This window comes from Heteronotia binoei, chromosome 13 (genome assembly GCF_032191835.1).
Source record: "Heteronotia binoei isolate CCM8104 ecotype False Entrance Well chromosome 13, APGP_CSIRO_Hbin_v1, whole genome shotgun sequence".
NCBI classification, from domain to species: domain Eukaryota; kingdom Metazoa; phylum Chordata; class Lepidosauria; order Squamata; family Gekkonidae; genus Heteronotia; species Heteronotia binoei.
Window position 1 is genome coordinate 80,222,124 of NC_083235.1, and position 19,123 is coordinate 80,241,246.

The following is a 19,123-nucleotide window of genomic DNA, read 5'->3' on the forward strand; positions in this document are numbered from 1 at the left end:
AAATGGTATCACATGGTTGGTTATCCTTAGTATGAGCTGCAAGCTGAATGGGTATGACTGTAAAACAGCAGATGCTAAGTTTCAGTGATATAAATGTAACACTAAATAGCACTGAGAAATAAAGGTGTATGGGTGCAGTTAGCACAGCTTTTTGCATCAGAAAATATTTGTGAGATAACTTGGTTATTGGGACTGTTTGTCTCCACTATTTATTAAGGTGGCTTAGCAAAGTATGCATGTGCTGGTACATTCATGGACCTGTTGTCAAGCATGATATTTCTGATTATTGAATCAATATGTATTCTGTGCTCATCCTTCCCCCCTCTCTTCCCTCTCTTCTCGTTTTCTGCATAAGACTCCTCTTCACAGCCCCCCCCCCCCACCTGGTAACTCTCAACGATTCAGGATATGCAAGTAATCTTGTCATTGTAAAGCAAAATGCCTCTCCCCCGAGCTCCCATCCATATGCCTTATCAGTAAACTAGGAATGTGTGGGAACCAGGAGATGTTGTAGTACCCAAATGAATAGTTGATATTACTCTTTGAATTCTCAATTCACATCTGTATGTTATGCTTTTGAAGTTATCTGAAACTTTGCCTTTGAAGTAGCCTTTAAGAATCTATGCTGTGTGACACTCTGTATCACTTTCAAGGTTTCGTTCCTTGGAGCAAGTATTGGATTATCAATAAAATGAGCTTTTGATAATAAACAAAAGCTTGATTATTCGAAATACCGATGCTTGACATTTTGGAAGTGAGACTTCTTGGGGTTTCAACCAAACTGGCATCTTTCTAACTGTATGGTGGAAAGAACTCCAGACAACGGTAAACTCCCTACGTCCCCTGAGAGAAATCGAGGAGAATACAGAGAGGAGGAAGCCGGAGTGTCGACCCCTCCGTGGCACATCTTAGACGCCCGTAGAGTTACGGGAAGAGGGTTTCCTCTGCGTATCCAACAACTCATCACTCCCACAGACTGAGCACCGCGAACCTCCACTACCCTAATGGACGAGGCACCGGCGCAGAGAGAAGCGATCCTGGTGCGACCATCTCGGCGAGTGAGGGTGGTGAGCAAGAGCGGCCAAGAAGGTGTGCGAGCCGGGGGCAGTGCTCATCAAGATTAACCCCAACTGGAGGAGGAAGAAAAATATGAAGACCCTGACCCTCCATGCCCACATGAGGGGGAAGAGGACCCCGAGCCTGAGGACAGAGGACTCTTCCAGATGGTGAGGAGCAAGATGGCAAAGTGCTTGAGAAACGAAATGCAAGGCAACGCCACCTTCATGGCACAAGAGATGAGAAAGCAGTTGGAGAAAGTACTGCCGCCAGCAGATCCAAGGGGGGCCCAACTACCCCCTCCGGGGAGGCAGCCAGCGGCACATAACCTCCATTGCTGCTAGTCCCTCGAGATTATGGTAGAGGGAGAGAACTGGATGCTACTTTCGATGGGGATCCTGAAGAAGTAGAATACTTTTCCATCCAAGCCAACCGCTACATGCATTATTGGGGTCTGATGAATTCCCTGATGAATTCAGCCGAGTGGATTACTTGGGGTCAAAACTGAAGGGGGCTGCCAAACACTGGTACGTGAGCCTGTACGAAACCAGGAGCCCTGAGTTGGACACTGTGGCCGCTTTTCTCCAAGCGTTGCTGACACAGTATCAAGTCCCCCTCCAAGAAACCCGAGCCCTCACCACCTTGCGAGACCTATAGCAAGGGTCAAAATCGGTGTGCGAGTATGCGGCTAAATTCAGGGCGAATACAGCTAAGGTGCAGGAATGGAACGAGCTAATGAAAATAGAGCAATTTCAATGGGGCCTGAATGTGAGCGTGTTGGATTGAGCGCTGCAACAAGCCTGCCTGACCACGCTGGTAGGGTGGGTGCAATTAGCCGGTGAGGTTGAGACCAACATGAAGAGAGTGCCCTGCAACGGCGGCAGCAGCAAGGGGGAAAGGGGGGACGTGACTCTTGGTCGGGGGCAAAACCAGATGGGAAAAAGGCCAACTCCATGGGAGGAGCTACCATACCGGCTACTCCACGACGTTGCTTCCAATGTGGGGACCTAAATCACCTGGCCGCGAATTGCCCAGAGCAACCTCAAGGCCCCTCCTCACTCCGAAGCCCAGCACCCCGAAGCCAAAAAAGAACGAGGGCCGCCCGAAGGACTCTGTTAAAGGGAGTACCATAGCCGTGACCTCGGCGGACGAAGAAACCATCATCATCGATGAGCTGTACGAGATGTCCTGGTAAGACGAGCCGGCAGGAAACAGGGAGGACCTGCACTGAGAGGTGCCGAGAAGCAGGTCACGGAACTAACGGCACCATTAAGGTTGAGGATAACTGGAACTTTATTTTTCGTTCTCCTGTCATTGTTAAACCCAAGCTTAAGGCGATTTATTCATGTTCGGGCCCTAATCAATTCTGGGTGCACAAGAGACATAATCACACCTAAGCTGGTGGAAGCCCTGGGCCTCCACAAAACCTTATTACCGCACCCTATTCAATTTGAACAAATGGACGGGACTATAATGAGAGGAGAGCCATGTGTTGAACAGACTCAAGAAGTGCCAGTGAGAATAGAGAACCACTGGGACATTGAACTCTTTGTGATAGCCCCCTCTTCATCCTTTGACATTGTCTTAGGGGTAGGGTGGTTGGCGAAGCATGAGCCCGACATCACGTGGGGGGAACAAATTATAGACTTTACCAATAAGAGGTGTGAACACCATCACTGGGACAAAAGCTGGGGTGCTGACCCCCCTCCTAGGAACGAGAAACTGTGTTTAGCAATAGAGGAAGTATTTAGTGAAGAGGAAGCAAATGAACTTCCTCCCCACAGAGACACTGATTGTGCTATAGAACTCATCTCAGGGCAGGAGCTCCCTAAAGCTAAACTCTACTCGATGGGGTGGGCAGAGAAAGCCAAACTACGGAAATTTTTGGACAAAAATTTAAAAAGAGGTTTTATTCGGCTGGCCACGGCCCCTCACACCGCTCTTCCAGAAGAAGAAGGACTGTGGGCTTTGGCTTTGCACGGATTTTCGAGGAATTAATGGGATTTCCACCTCAAATGCCTACCCCATACCCCTGATCAAAGATCTGTTAAGCACAGTATCAGAGGGGAAGATTTTTACCAAATTAGACTTGCGAGACGCATACTTCCGGCTGCGTATAAAAGAGGGGGATGAATGGAAGACTGCTTTCAACACACTCATGGACCAGTTTGAATATTTGGTCATGCCATTTGGATTACAAGGGGCCCCTGGGGTCTTTATGAACTTTATAAATGAAGTTTTGTGGAAATACTTGTACAAAGGGGTCGTAGTATACCTGGATGATATAGTTATTTATTCCAGGGATTTGAAATCACATGTGAAGTTGGTGTGGGAAGTGTTAAGCACTCTATATGAAAACCAACTGTATGCCAAGCTGTCCAAGTGTGAATTCCACAGAATGGAGCTTGACTATCTAGGGTATCAAGTGTCCGGGAGAGGGTTAGCAATGGATCCCACCAAAATCCAGGCAGTATTAGATTGGGAACCCCCGAGAACACGTAGACTGCTCCAATCTTTCCTCGGTTTTGCAAATTTTTGCCGTAACTTCATACAAGGGTTTGCACAAACGATGTTACCCCTGACTGACCTTCTCAAAATGAAAGGGAAAGGGGTGGAAGCCAAGAGACCAGGGGCTAAATTGGAGTGGACGGCCAAATGCCAAGAAGCCTTTAATAAACTGAAAAGACTGTTCACTAGTGAACCTATCCTCATTCACCCAAATGAGTTGAAACCCTTAGAGATTCAATGTGACGCCTCCGATGTCACTGTGGGAGTGATTCTGATGCAACCCGATGAGGAGGGGGGGGGGGGTTGAAACCCTGTGTGTATATTTCCAAAAAGTTTTCCCAGGAACAACGGAATCGATCCGTTTGGGATAAAGAAGCGTTCGCAGTGATTTTTGCACTGAAAACCTGGAAGTCGTGGTTAGAAGGGGTGAGAGTGCCTTTTGAAATTTGGACAGATCATAAAAATTTAGAAGCTCTCACAGGGTGAAGGAAGCTGACAAAAAAGCAAATTCGTTGGGCAGGCTTCTTCGCCAAATCTGACTTTACCCTGAGACACATCCCAGGTTCGAAAAACTGTTTAGCAGATGCATTGTCTCGACTTCCCCAACATAATAGCCAAAGGGAAGAAATTATTGACTATCATCTCACCACGTCATTTAGGAGGGGCTGGGACTATGTCAAGCATGGGATTTCAAAATAACCAGTCCTTGGATTTTTGAAACAAAGTTTGGTTTATTGATAATCCATGTGGCTCAGCCGAGCTAGGTATTGGAACTGATACTTAATAACAACAAAATGCAAGCTTTAAAATGGCACATCAAAGGTTCTATAAACAATTCTACATTCACGTGTGAAATTCACACTCTAACGTCCTTATCTCTATTGCGTTTGGCTCTTCCTGGGTCCAGGCCTCGCTGGGCCTGGGAATGAGTCCCAGGAGGTCTTATCTTCAAAGAGGACATTCCTGCATTTGTTAGTAAAAGCGAAAGGAGCAATGGAAGGGGGTTACTACTTTGATGTGCCTGAATCTATTTCATGGTTAGTAACAATTCTATACTCTGACTATTATAACAACTAGAAAATTCACAATGCTTGACATCCTGCCCCCCCCCCCCCCAAGCTCTTGCTTGGGGTTTGTCTGGGTGCAGCAGGTAAAATCTTCTAAGGAGGAGGGGGGCCCAGAGGTCGGATGCTTTTACCCATTCATCACAACTGGGGGGGAAATACTTCCAGCGTACTAAGAAGTAGAGCACCCCCCTTTTTTCTCTCGCATCCAATATCTCCTGCACCTCATGGTGACTCTGACCCTCCACTTGAATAGGTTTGGGCTCCGGCGGACGAGGGTGCCAGCTCGTAGCCCCTGGATCTCTCCGAAGAAGGCTGCAATGGAAAACAGGATGGATTTCACATAACAGTTTTGGCAATTCCAACTCCACGGTCACTTTATTTATCACCCTCTTTATTTTGAATGGCCCCAAGTGTTTGTACGCGAGCTTCCTGGAAGTCTGTGGCAACGGCAAGTTCTCTGTAGACAGGAATACAGTTTCTCCTACTTTAAAATCCCATTACGGGGCATGTTTTTTTGTCTTGAATTATGGACCACCCTTTCCCTAGCATTTCCCACCATTGCTGACAAGAAGTGGGGGGTTTGTCCCCACTGCCGCTTGGTAGAAGTGGGAACAGTTTCCCCTCATAGCCATTGACAATTTTAAATGGGGTTGCTTTGGTGGAGCTATGGAGGCTATTATTGTATCCATATTCCGCGAATGGTAACAGCTCCACCCAATTAGACTGCTGGAAGTTCACATAGCACCGTAAATATTGTTCTAGAAGCGTGTTTACACGTTCCGTCTGCCCGTCCGTCTGGGGGTGATAGGCAGAGTTCAATCCTTGTTCCATTCCTGTTAACTTACAAAATTCCCGCCAGAAGTTGACAACAAATTGCGAGCCGCGGTCACTAATGACCTTATCAGGGAATGAGTGGACTTTAACAACGTGTTGGAAAAACAAATAGGCAAGCTTTTTTGCTGTAGGCAAGTTTTACAGGGAATGAAGTGGACTTGCTTTGAGAAAGTATCCACCACCACCAATATTACAGTTTTGCCCTGAGAGGCTGGTAGTTCCACTATAAAGTCCATAGAGACCACGAACCAAGGGCGTTCCACCGTGGGAGTGGGCTGGAGGAGGCCAGGGGGTTTCCCACCTCGTTTCTTTGCCATTATACACACTGGGCAAGTGGTCACAAATTCTGAAATGTCTTTTTTTCATTTGAGGCCACCAGAATTGTATATTGACTAGGTGCAATGTCCTTTGAATAGATAATGATGTCATCCAGGTACACCACCACCCCCTTGTACCGGTACTCTCTCAAGACTTCATTAATAAAGTTCATAAACACTCCTGCATTTGTTAGTAAAAGCAAAAGGAGCAATGGAGGGGGGTTACTACTTGATGCGCCTGAATCTATTTCATGGTTAGTAACAATTCTATACTGTGACTATTATAACAACTAGAAAATTCACAATGCTTGACAGACTACCCGTTCCAAAGCAAAACGGGAAAACCTCAAAGAGAAATGGGGGGGGGGGTAGTGAGACTGATTGCTGAAGTAGAAAAGGAAGGCGACCAAAAACCTGATGGAGTCAATAAAGGAGAAGGGAGGTTCTGGTACAGAGAGGGGAAACTCTATGTACCCTTAGGAAAGAAGTGCTGCAATTTTGCTATAATAGTAAACTATCTGGACATTTTGGGTGTATGAAAACTTTGCATTTAGTAAATCGGCAGTTTTGGTGGCCCTCCATGAAAAAGACATTTTCAGTTATGTGGCATCTTGCCCAGTATGCATAATGGCCAAGAAAAGGGGAGGGAAACCCCCGGGACTATTGCAACCTTTGGAAACCACTACCAGACCCTGGTCAGTGGTATCAATGGATTTTATAGTGGAACTCCCGACATCACAAGGAAAAACAATAATTTTTATGGTAGTGGATACATTTTCAAAACAGGCGCATTTCATTCCATACACCCAACTTCCTACAGCAAAGAGACTGGCCCACTTGTTTTTCCAACATGTGGTTAAATTACACTCATTCCCAGATAAGGTCATTAGTGACAGAGGGCCTCAGTTCGTTGCCAACTTTTGGTGGGAGTTCTGCAAATTAACAGGAATGAAGCAAGGTCTGAGCTCAGCGTATCACCCTCAAACTGACGGACAGATGGAGTGGGTGAATGTGCTTCTAGAACAATATTTACGGTGTTTTGTGAATTACCAACAATCCAACTGGGTGGAACTCTTACCTTTTGCAGAATATGGATATAACAATAGTGTACATAGCTCCACCAAAACCTCTCCTTTTTTGGTGGTGAATGGGCATGAGGGGAAGCCTTTCCCGTTATTACCGGGTGGAACTGCCCCAGAACTGTCTTCCTCTTTCGAACATTGGTGGGTGAATTTAGGGAAGGTGTGGAAAGCAATACAAGAGAATCTGGAAACAGCTAAAGACACTTACAAAAGACATTATGACAAAAATCATGCTCCTGTGTGGGACTTTAAAGTAGGAGAAACAGTCTGTCTACCAAGAACTTACCCTTGCTTCAACTGTCCAAGAAATTGGCATACAAATTTCTTGGTCCATTCAAAACAAAAAGAGTAATCAACAAGGTAACAGTGGAACTGGAATTACCTAAAATATTTAGTAAAATACATCCTGTTTTTCATTGCAGTCTACTCCGTCAAGATCCTGGAGCTATGTCTTGGCACCCTCGACTGCAAGCTCCACAACCTATCCAGATTGGGGGTCAGAGTCACCATGAAGTTAAAGAGATTTTAGATGCCAAGCTAAAACGGGGGTGTTTTATTTTCTAATTTGATGGAAGCATTTTTCACCAAGCCACGACGAGTGGGTGGAAAGCTTGAATGTGCGGGTGAAAGAAGTAATAAAAAATTTTTACAGGTTGCATCCTTCCAAGGCCCAATCAAAATCTTAGAGGGGGCAGTATGTCAAGCATAATTTTTCTGATTATTGAATCAATATGTATTCTTTGCTCATCCTTCCCCCCTCTCTTCCCTTTTTTCTCCTTGTCAGACGATGGAGATTCAAAGAAAGTAGACTTCCATTGATTACAATGTTAAGACTTTATTTTTCATATTCCAAAGTTTCTGAACAAAGGTTCTTTGAACTGATATCTTCCCTCTGGTGCATAGGCATTTTAACTCAGATTACATCAAAGACTTTTCTAAACAAGACTACATTCCCACAGTATGGTGATACATTTCACAAGTTAGGTCCTCCTTATCTCTCTGTGGTTCCCGTTCTCACAGGAACAGCTTCTAGCTGCCCCTGAGGCATTTTATCTTCAAAGGATTGTTGCAAGTGTTAGTACCAAGGACAGGAACTCACAGCGGGGTTAACAATAACTTCAATACCACTTTGATATGCAAGGTTTCTACATTGGGATTAGTAGCAGATGCTAGGAAAATGGAGTAGGTTAGGTCAAGCAGCTCATAGCAGTTTAAGCACAACATCACATTATACCTTTAGCATCATATCATCACAGTAAAGCTTTCCAGAGTCTGACACTCCTTTTCTGCATAAGACTCCTCTTCAAAGCCCCCCCCCAACCTGGTAACTCTAAGCGATTCAGGATATGCAAGTAATCTTGTCATTGTAAAGCAAAATGCCTCTCCCCCGAGTTCCCATCCATATGCCTTATCAGTAAACTAGGAATGTGTGGAAACCAGGAGATGTTGTAGTACCCAAATGAATAGTTGATATTACTCTTTAAATTCTCAATTCACATCTGTATGTTATGCTTTTAGAGTTATCTGAAACTTTGCCTTTGAAGTAGCCTTTAAGAATCTATGCTGTGTGACACTCTATATCACTTCCAAGGTTTCATTCCTTGGAGCAAGTATTGGATTATCAATAAAACGAGTCTTTGCTTTAAACAAAAACTTGATTATTTGAAATACTGATGCTTGACACCTGAGAACTGATGTGGGAGGGTTGCTTTTGCATTCATTTCCTGCTTGTGGGCTTCCCAGGGACCTCTGGTTGGTGAGAGAAATAGGATCCTGGATTAAATAAACTTTTGGTCTGTTTCACTTATTGTTCTAAAATTTTGAGAAGGATTCGCTGTAATTCTGGAAGTCCTGTGTTATACAAATATATCTGAACAAAAGTTATCGAGGAAGACTCAGCATGGGTTCTGTAAGGGAAGTTCTTCTCTCACTAACCCGTTAGAGTTCTTTGAGGGGATGGACAAAGGGGACCCAGTAGATGTTGTTTACCTTGACTTCCAGAAATCCTTTGATAAAGTTCCTCATCAAAGGCTCCTTAGTAAGCTCGAAAGTCATGGGGTAAAAGGACAAGTCGTCTTGTGAATTAATAACTGGCTAATTAATAGGAAACAGTGTGAGTATAAATGGGCAATTTTCTCAGTAGAAGATGGTAAGCAGTGGGGTGCGACAGAGCTGAGCACTGGATCCAATGTTTTTAACTTGTTCATTAATGATTTGGAGTTGGGAGTAAGCAGTGAAGTAGCTAAGTTTGCGGATGACACTAAATTGTTCAGGGTGGTGAAAACAAGAGAGGATTATGAGGCACTCCAAAGGGATCTATTGAGGCTGGGTGAGTGGGCGTCTACATGGCAAATGAGGTTCAGCGTGGCCAAGAGCAAAGTATTGCACATTGAGGCCAAAAATTCTAACTATAAATATAAGTTGATGGGGTGTGAATTGGTGGAGACTGACGAAGAGAGAGATCTTGGGGTTGTGGTAGATACTCACTGAAAATGTCAAGACAGTGTGCGATTGCAATAATAAAGGCCAACACCATGCTGGGAATTATTAGGAAGGGAACTGAAAACAAATCAGCCAGTATCATAATGCCCCTGTATAAATCGATGGTGCGACCTCATTTGGAATACTGTGTGCAATTCTGGTCACCACACTTCAAAAAGGATATTATAGCATTGGAAAAAGTGCAGAAAAGGGCAACTAGAATGATTAAAGGTTTGGAACACTTTCCCTATGAAGAAAGGTTAAAAGACTTGGGGCTCTTTAGCTTGGAGAACCGTCGACTGTGGGGTGACATGATAGAGGTTTACAAGATTATGCATGGGATAGAGAAGGTAGAGAAAGAAGTACTTTTTGCCCTTTCTCACAATACGAGAACTCATGGACATTCAATGAAATTGCTGAGCAGTCGGGTTAGAACTGATAAAAGGAAGTACTTCTTCACCCAAAGGGTGATTAACACATGGCATTCACTGCCACAGGAGGTGGTAGTGGCTACAAGCATAAACAGCTTCCGGAGGGGATTGGATAAGCATATGGAGCAGAGGTCCATCAGTGGCTATTAGCCACACAGCGTATTGTTGGAACTCTCTGTTTGGGCCAGTGATGCTTTGTATTCTTGGTGCTTTGGAGGGGGCAATGGGAAGGCTTCTAGTGTCCTGGCCCCACTGGTGGACCTCCTGATGGCACTTGGGTTTTTTTGGCCACTCTGTGACACAGAGTGTTGGACTGGATGGGCCGTTGGCCTGATCCAACATGGCTTCTCTTATGTTCTTATTTGTCCAGACGTTTGAAAAACTAACTTTCCCTTAATAGCCTACCATGAAGCTTGGCAATTCTTAGTAAGAATGTGGTGTGAATGGTGGCCAATCTGGCCTGATACTTTGCTTAAACTTTTATTATGTTGACACTTCTAATGCTGATTCTGTTTTTGATATTCTTCATGAAGATTAATTAATAAAGAGGTTTGTCTTTCACTCCTTTTTCAGGCCTTGGAATCCAAACTGGCTGCTTGTAGAAACTTTGCAAAAGACCAGGCATCTCGGAGATCTTATGTTTCAGGGAATATAAATAGCAGCATGATCAACAGCAACGGCATGAAGTTCTGTCATTCAGGACATACAGCATTCTATGACAAAGCGTAAGTTTAGATTGACCTTGAGACTTATAAGTGGTGGATTGTAGAATTTTAACTGGCAGAAACTTTTCATGTTTGACCTCTAGGTATCATGCTCTGTGTATGTGGGCTGCAGTCTATGGAGGCACTCTTCATGCAGTCTTCTGCTAAGCTAGGTGTCAAGCATCGATATTTCTCAATAATCAAGCTTTTGTTCTTTTAATCAAAAGTTGCTTTATTGTAAAACTCCATAGCTTATCCAAGGACGGACTCCTTGGAAGTAATGACGTACGCAGCATTGAATAGTTACTTATAGGAAGACTTCAAAAGGATAATGTAGCAGCAACCTTAGCTGCTGCTGGTCAGGCAGAAACAAGGCCACAGGCGAAATCAGGAAGAAACAGCGGTTTATTTAACGTGTACACCCCAGACCAGACTCATGTCTGAACACATCTGGGAGCCCCGATTGCAGGAAGGTCTACAGTTTTATAGTCACAGACAATCATTTCCAGTAAACACTCGCCCAATTACAGGAAAGGACAACCCCACATCCTATACATCATTACAAGCGTCATATTACTAAAGAAACAAGGAGACAGGGAGGGTCTTTCCATACATGGCATTGATGTTGCTAACACTCTTGCAGCAATATCCTTCATAAAAACACATTTGCCCCTTTGACCTGATCCCAAGATTTTCCAAGGTATATGACTCAATGCTTATTCCAGCAAGTTTCTAGTTGCTCTTTTCGGCAGTTGCGGTGGGCCAGTGGGTCAAAGATTAACTTCCTCTTTTGCTGTCATATGCTCCTACAAACGTCCCTTTCCCTACTTTCGCAATCTAGAAGAATTATTTCATGGAGACACCTAGCAAGCACTTTAAAATCTCTTTGCCCTTTTGCTTTCTTTCCCTTGTGCCTAATTAATGGCCTTCAATTTACCTTATTTAATAGATTTTTATTTCAGCCCTGCTTCAATAACATACAGATGTAATTTGAGTCACGGGTTTCAAAGATTACTAGCTAGTATTTCTTTTATGGCTAAGGAATGCAAGCTAATAAAAACATCTCCCTTTCTCACACTTTCTCTGAGAGCCGGTAAGACCTGGCTGTGTGAATCTGGGGGAGATGCACTCTACACAGTTGCTACAAGGTTAACCTAAACATCCTGGTTCCAGATGGATTTATTATGCCCTCTTTTGTTGTATAGGGGGAGGGGGAGCAGAATAGGTCATAGTGGTGTTCTGCTTTATATCAGGCCTGTCTATAAGGTACATAGAAATAGCATGCTTGACACTAGGAAATATAAAAGCATGTGTGTCTTGAGAATGGCAACCTGAGCAGGTGTAGCAAAAAGAAAAAAGTACTGAGTCCTTTTGTAGTTTCTGCAGTGTTCTGCTGAACAGGGGAAAATGTTGATGACATATATGGTCACAATACTCAGTAAGCAGGGCATAGCGTAGTTACAATTGCTAGGCCTGGACTGCAGCCATTGTTTGTTTATGTTTCATTTGATTTATACCCCACCCTCCCCACCAAGGCAGGTTCAGGGCGGCTTGCATCAGATCATAGAACAATGATCGTAATCATAAAATCAATAAAATCATTAAACAATATAAATTAAAAACAGTATACAGTTGGTGCTAGATTAGATGTTACTCATTCTCAAGATGACAGTTGTTCCAGGATTCTTCCAGGATTCTCCTACAGTCAACTAAAGGCTTGCCAGAAGAGAATGGTCTTACAGGCCTTGAGGAAGTGAACGATGTCCCACAATGCCCTAACCTCTTTGTTATCCATCTTTCCCCCCCTTTCCAATGAAAGTGAGACTGACGTCTTCAGTGAAGGACAATATGACTTGAGCTATCATATTTGATTAAGATGGGCTAGGTTGGGAGGGTGCATGTGCTAACTTCTGGGAATGTAAGATTTTGTAAGTGGAGTTGGAACAATCAGCCATGTTCCTTCTCTTTCCTGCACTTTGGTCCCAAACAGTGGACTGACACTGAATCCTGGCGAAGACAGAGGTCCTCTGTTTGGGCCGTCGGGGGCCAGGGGGGGAAATCCCCCTGCCAGCTTTTGGCTGTGTTCCACTGAGGCCGGCGGACAGGGTCAAAAGCTTGGGGGTGCTACTGGAGCCGTCCCTAAATATGGAGGCTCAGATAGCGACCACTGCCAAGTCCGCGTTTTTTCATCTTAGATGGGCAAGGCCCCCTTCCTGGACCCCGACGACCTAGCAACAGTGATCCATGCTACGGTCACCTCGAGGTTGGATTACTGCAATGCCCTCTACATGGGGCTGCCCCTGTGCCGGACCCGGAAATTGCAGCTGGTGCAGAATGCCGCGGCCCGGCTGTTATTGGGCCTCCCAAGATGGGGGCACATTCGGCCGGGTCTTCGGGCTCTGCACTGGCTTCCAATAATATACCGAGTCCGGTACAAGGTGCTGGTCATTACCTTTAAAGCCCTATATGGCCTGGGACCTGCCTACCTGAGGGACCGTCTCTCCCCACATGTTCCCCAGAGAGTACTGAGGTCTGGGACTCAAAATCTTCTCACCATCCCCGGGCCCAAGGAAGTGCGCCTCAAAACAACTAGAGACAGGGCCTTTTCCACAATGGCCCCTATGTGGTGGAACCAGCTACCGGAAGAGGTGAGGGCCCTGCGGGATCTTACTCAGTTCCGCAGGGCCTGTAAAACGACCCTCTTCCGGTTAGCCTACGCCTGACTGGACAAATGTAGCTTTCTAGATTTTAGATTTTTGTGATTATACTGTATAGTTTTAATGTACAATGTAAAATTTTAAGGTTTTTAGGTTTTAAATGCTTGATTTTAAATGTATTAATTTGTTCCGATTTTATTGTTTGTTGTAAGCCACCCTGAGCCACTTGTGGGAAGGGCGGGATATAAGTTACGGAATGAATGAATAAATAAATAAATAAACAAACAAACCTAGTAAATGACAATAGACACAGATAAATATAGTGTATAGTGCAGGCATGTCCAATTTCAAACAGGTCATGATCTATTTTTTCAAGACAAAAGTGCTGGTGATCTACCACCATGAAAATTAAGTTGCTAACTAGCTTCGAATTAGATTTTTACCCACCAAAGTTGGGTTCCACCGCCCCCCCCCTTTTACAATGCACCTTCTGTCTTTTACTGGTAAGCAAAATAAGCAAAAACAAAACAGATGAAGATCCAGAAAGAACTGCGAACAGTTTTTCTTAAATTTTTATTGATCTTCTTCGTGGTCTCTGTGCATCACACTGATGGGATTAGGCGCCGGCTCCAATCACAATCGGTAAACTTAAAAGCTGCGGATTTCCACGCCCATGTCGCAGTGCACATGCCCAGAAGCCCCACTGCACATGCCCACTGAGACGGGAGCAGACATCCCGCCAGTTCTTCTCTGACCGCCGCTCAGATCAGTCGATCATTCCTTGCTCCGGTCAGTGAACTTGTAAAAAAAAAAAAAAGACTTATTTAATTGTTATATAGTTAGTTACTTTCATAGTTAGTGTAGTTTTTCTCTTTTCGGGGAGTGCGGGGCAAGAAGGTATTCTCCCGTCCTTTTTCCACCCCCTCCCCCACCCTCTTGCCCTCCCCCACACCTTTCCCCAGATTGTATGGAAAACCACTGGGGCTTTTTAAAAAGGTGTTCCAAGTGTGGGAGTAAGATCGCTCCACTGGACGGCCACACTTTGTGCCTTTTATGCCTTGGGGAGCTCCACAGGACTGACTCTTTCATGCACTATGCGAAATTCTCCAGACAAACTAAGAAAAACAGAGCGGCCCCTCTCGCAGTGACCCTTATGGAGCAGGCGTTGTCCCAGCGCAGGTCTTCCTCGTCAACTCCTGCTGATCGGCCCGATCAGCCGGTTTCATCTGCCGGATCAATGGCTTCTAAGTCGGTCGATACCGATCGCCCCCTCTCCAACACCGAGCACCCTAGCAAACAGGCGGGCTCGGCTGCCAGGTCGGAGTCCTCCACGCCGGCAAAATAGCATAGGGAGGATAAAGGATCGCACTCAGGGAAGAAGAAGGCTAAGAAAATGGACAAGCCGAAGCACAACAAACCCGTTTCTCCAGCCTCCCCGACTTCGTCATTGGACCCGATGGCACCGATCGTTCCTCCCTTGAAGCTTTTCACTTCGCCCGGCCATCGGCTAAGCCTGTCATGGGTGCTGGGGACCCTGCAGAAGAAGCTGAGCCTGCAGAAGAAACTGCCCCTGCCACCTGCACCAGTGCTTGGATCTTCTCCCTGAGCCCTGAGTTTTGAAAGGATTCTGGCCCTTCTAGGAGTGAGGATGCTTGAGTCTCAGCAGGATCCTGGCTGCCTCTCTGAGCCAGCAATTAGCCCAAATGGGCAACAGACAGCAGAGGGCTATATAGCTGTGGGCTTTGGGAGGAGGCTTTGTGGAAGCAACTAGTCACTTACCTGACATTCTAGCATCCACTTTGGCTTCTGGACCCCCTGACGTCGGCTTCTGAACCTCTGACCTGCGATACCTGCACTGTGATTCGGTTTTGGCGCCTTGGACCCTCTTTGCTCATCAGCTACAGACCTTGGACTGCCCCTGGACTTTGCCTGACCCGGCCCCAGCCCGTGACAAAGCCCTCCGATCCTCACCTCGATGTCGACCCAACTGGTGATTTTCTCCGACTCTGATCGCGACATAGAATTGGCTCAGAACTCCGGTACCGAAGGGAGCCCTCCAGATCAGATTCGGGCAGTAGAGGAGACTCCTCGATCCCGAAGCCCGCCTTCTCGAGATCGACAGCATGAATCGTACAGGGACCGATCATCCCGAAGTCGTTCACCCAGATACAGAGCGGTAGAAGGAAAAGTATTGTATCAATGTATCTTTAGCATCACTCTCAAGAATCAGTTACACTGAAAGTATCGGTCTATCAATAAACATAGTTTTGTATCAAACCTGACTCGTCATTGAAACCGCATGCTTGACACTCTAAGCACACAGCAAGGGTGTCCATTCACAGCTGCTCTGAAGAGAATGAGGCATTGCCATAGGAAACTTCGTGCTTGAATAACGAAGAACTCCAACTCCCTCGAGTCCCCATTAGTGTTTTAACAATTTATTAATAACATATGGTTACAATACTTAGTCTCTTTTCTATACTAACCCATATGATATTTCAACCCCCCCTCCCTCCAATATTTGACTTCCCCAAAGTTATAAATTTAGATTCAGTTATAAAGGTATCGCTAACCAATCAAAGTTCAATATTTTTCTTTTCTCATTAATACTAAAAAATTGTCCAATGTCTTTTAACATTCCATTCTTTCTCCATATATCCTTTAAATTTCTTCCACTCCTTCTTGAATAAATCTAAATCATAGTCTCTTAAAGTTTTCATTAATTTGTCCATCTCACTCCACAATAAAACTTTCACAATCCAATCCCATTTCTCTGGTATTTTTCCCTGTTTCCACAGCTGCGCATACAATGTCCTAGCAGCTGAGAGCAAATACCAAATTAAAGTCCTGTCTTCCTTTGGAAATTTTTCTAATTGTAACCAAAGCAAAAAAGTCTCTGCAGTTTTCTTAAAGTCATAACCCAAAATTTTGGAGATTTCTTGTTGTATCATCTTCCAAAATTCTTTCGCTTTTTCACAAGTCCACCACATGTGAAAGAAAGAACCTTCGTGTTTTCTACATTTCCAACATCTATCCGACATCTTCTTACTCATCCTAGCCGGCTCTTTCGGAGTCATATACCACCTATACATCATCTTAAAACAGTTCTCCTTAATACTCTGACAAGTTGAGATCTTCATCGAGTTCTTCCAAAGGTGCTCCCACGTATCCATTTGTATTTCTCTATTCACATTGATTGCCCATTTGACCATTTGAGTCTTTACTACTTCTTCTTCTGTAGACCATTTCAATAATAATTTATATACTTTCGATATTAATTTTTCATTATCTCCAAGCAGGACCCTTTCCAGTTCTGTTTGCTCACGTCTAATTCCATCCGATTTAATATCGTTTTCCATCAAGCTTTTAATTTGTTGCATTTGAAACCAGTCATACTTATTATTTAACTCTTCTGCAGATTTTAATTCAATTTTGTCTCCTTGAATCTTGAGCAGTTGATTATATGACATCGCTCTTTCTTCATCAGATTCAGCTGTTATTTTTATTACTTCTGCTGGCACTATCCAGAGCGGTTTTCTTTCGTCACCATATTTCTTATATTTTATCCAAGTGTTTAATAAACTATTTCTGATATAATGGTGAGAGAAAAAACCGTCCATCTTATTTTTCCCATAACACAAATACGTGTGCCAGTCCCTCGAGTCCCCATTGAATCGCACGGTGGGGCCCCAAACTTTTGTTGGTGTCCCTCTCTCCCCGGGAGGCTCTCCCGGGAGTACTGGCTGAGGAGCTAGCAGAAGTGGCCCCAGCGACAGCAGCTGCCTCGGCACCTGGGGAGATGCCGGGGAAACAGGTACTGGCGGTGCCAGCTGGGGTTGTTGGAGAGGGGACCGGTGACAATCCAGGTGGCTCCGCGAACAGCAAAGGCGAAGCAGACACCAGGTCCATAACGTTGACAACCACTGTGGCCCGTAACTGGAGCTCACGTAGGAAGAAGTTAGTCATAAATTTCATCCTGGATTTGTTCCACGACCTCTCGTATTTCGATGCATATGCTCTCCAAACTGAACACTTGGACCTGGCCGTCCCCTTCCCCTGGGCCTCCTGCCGGCCGCCTTTCTCTGGATGCAGATAACCCGGCGGGGGCAGCACCTGCTACTTACTCGGGTCTCAGTTCCGCACTCATGGTTTACGCAGGGTCCAGTTCGAAGGGGGATCCTGCCCATGTAGATCTGGCTCTTATGTCAGCCCCCCCGGTTGATCAATAAAAGGTCTTTGAATTCTCATTGTTCCATTTATTGCATAATCCAAGTAGGTACTCACAGACATTCTCTCTGAGTCAAAACTGAACCTACATAGTGGGACCCGCATTGATATAGAGGTGAATCTAGAAGCGTTGCCCCCCCCCCCGCCCCAAAGTTACATGACAGAATTTTCTCAAGCATTCTTTGTGCTGTTCTCACTGCCCAAAGTTGCAGTGTTAGATATATTTTGTTGCTGAAAGTACATTAGACATAATATCAGCAGGTGTGCAGGGAGCTGCTATGGGAACACAGGAAAGGGGGGAAGAAAGGAGATAACATAGAAAAGCATTCCACTAAACTTTGCGAAGCACTTATAAGAGATTTAACTGTTTCATGACAAGATTCTTGACAATTATTCCTGCTTAATATTATTTTACCCTGTGTGTATAGTTACTGTGCATAATACATTATCTACGTTAAACAGGACATAAGCTGGCATCTAGGGGCAGATAAATTAATAATAACGATCAAATAGAAGGGAGTCTAATGGTTGCAGAAATACAGACCAAGCACTCTCTACTGGTTCAGGAAATGCTTTGCTAAAGGAAAGTGGCTTGGTGAGAAATCTCAGGGAGAAGTTCAGCTGTTGTAAAAAGAGGTAAAAAAACCTGGGCCAATGTAAGATGAGTTTACAGACAATGGAGAACAGAAGTAGTAACACAAAATACAAAAGCTTTGAATGCTTCTAGTGGGCCAAATACAATTTACACTACACAAAGAAGCCCAGAATGCAGACAGAACAGGAATCTAATTAAGAGTGACCCTTCCCTTCCCTTCCCTCGCTGCAATCTGCTTATTGTTCACAGCATGACTCAAAATAGCAAATGTGAGTCTTAAGAAGCTTGCCATAGGATTTGAGATCATGAACTACAAAAGCAGTTCAGTAGGTATTTCACTGCTGTAGTGCTAGCGTGCACTTCAAACACCATATGTAGACCTCCACAAAGGACTACAAGTCTACAAGCAATTTCCTATCCATGCACAAATCCTATAGATACAAGCTTTTTTTGCAAGCTATGCAGACAACACTATTCAACCAGGCATAAAGCTAGTCAGCAGAGCTTCTACACAAGGTTACAGCTGAAATACTCAAGACTTATTCGCATTATGCACTATACCAGGTACGTCCAACAGATCACGGAGGGGTCAGAGGTAGTTCACCAGCCCCACTTGGTCTCATGGTTTGCTGGACAGGTGTTTGGGGTTTTTTTATGATTGTTTGGTGTGGTGGTATTTGATTAATGGTGCCAGTATGATGAATTCTTATTTTTACTTTTAGAACTCTTTTATGCCATTAAAGGTTTGGTATGGTACTTTTAGAACTGCAAGTGTGGTTTTGGCATCATCCAGAGGTCTTCAGTTCCTGTTGATCTTTAATACTTCGGGACAGTGACAGTTTTGGACCAGATTCAGTCAGTGTTAACTTAGCACCCCAACCACCCCAGTATAACGAAGATGAGCGTTCCAAAGAGCAAAATCTACCACTTTCATGATGAATGGGAAATGAACTACTTCATCATGATGAAAGACAAGTGTTGTTGTCTACTTTGTAACGCCGCTGTATCCTTGACCAAAAAGGGTAATCTGGAGCGTTAATATAAGGCTCTGCATAGCAATAAGTCTGATGCTGATTTTCCACCCAAAAGCAAAATTCATAAACTGAAGCTCAAAGAACTTAAATGTAAATTGGCTGCACAGCAACAGTTGATGGCGAAGCCAAG

General features: G+C 44.5%; 1 protein-coding gene across 1 annotated transcript in view; it reads left to right on the top strand.

Annotated features, from left to right (window-relative positions):
- NDEL1 (nudE neurodevelopment protein 1 like 1) overlaps positions 1–19,123 on the top strand; it is a 75,406-nt gene that overhangs the window by 38,356 nt on the left and 17,927 nt on the right. The window contains exon 7 of the mRNA XM_060252425.1: positions 10,350–10,501. Coding sequence (XP_060108408.1) covers positions 10,350–10,501 — 152 coding nt within the window. The remainder of the gene's footprint in view (positions 1–10,349; positions 10,502–19,123) is intronic.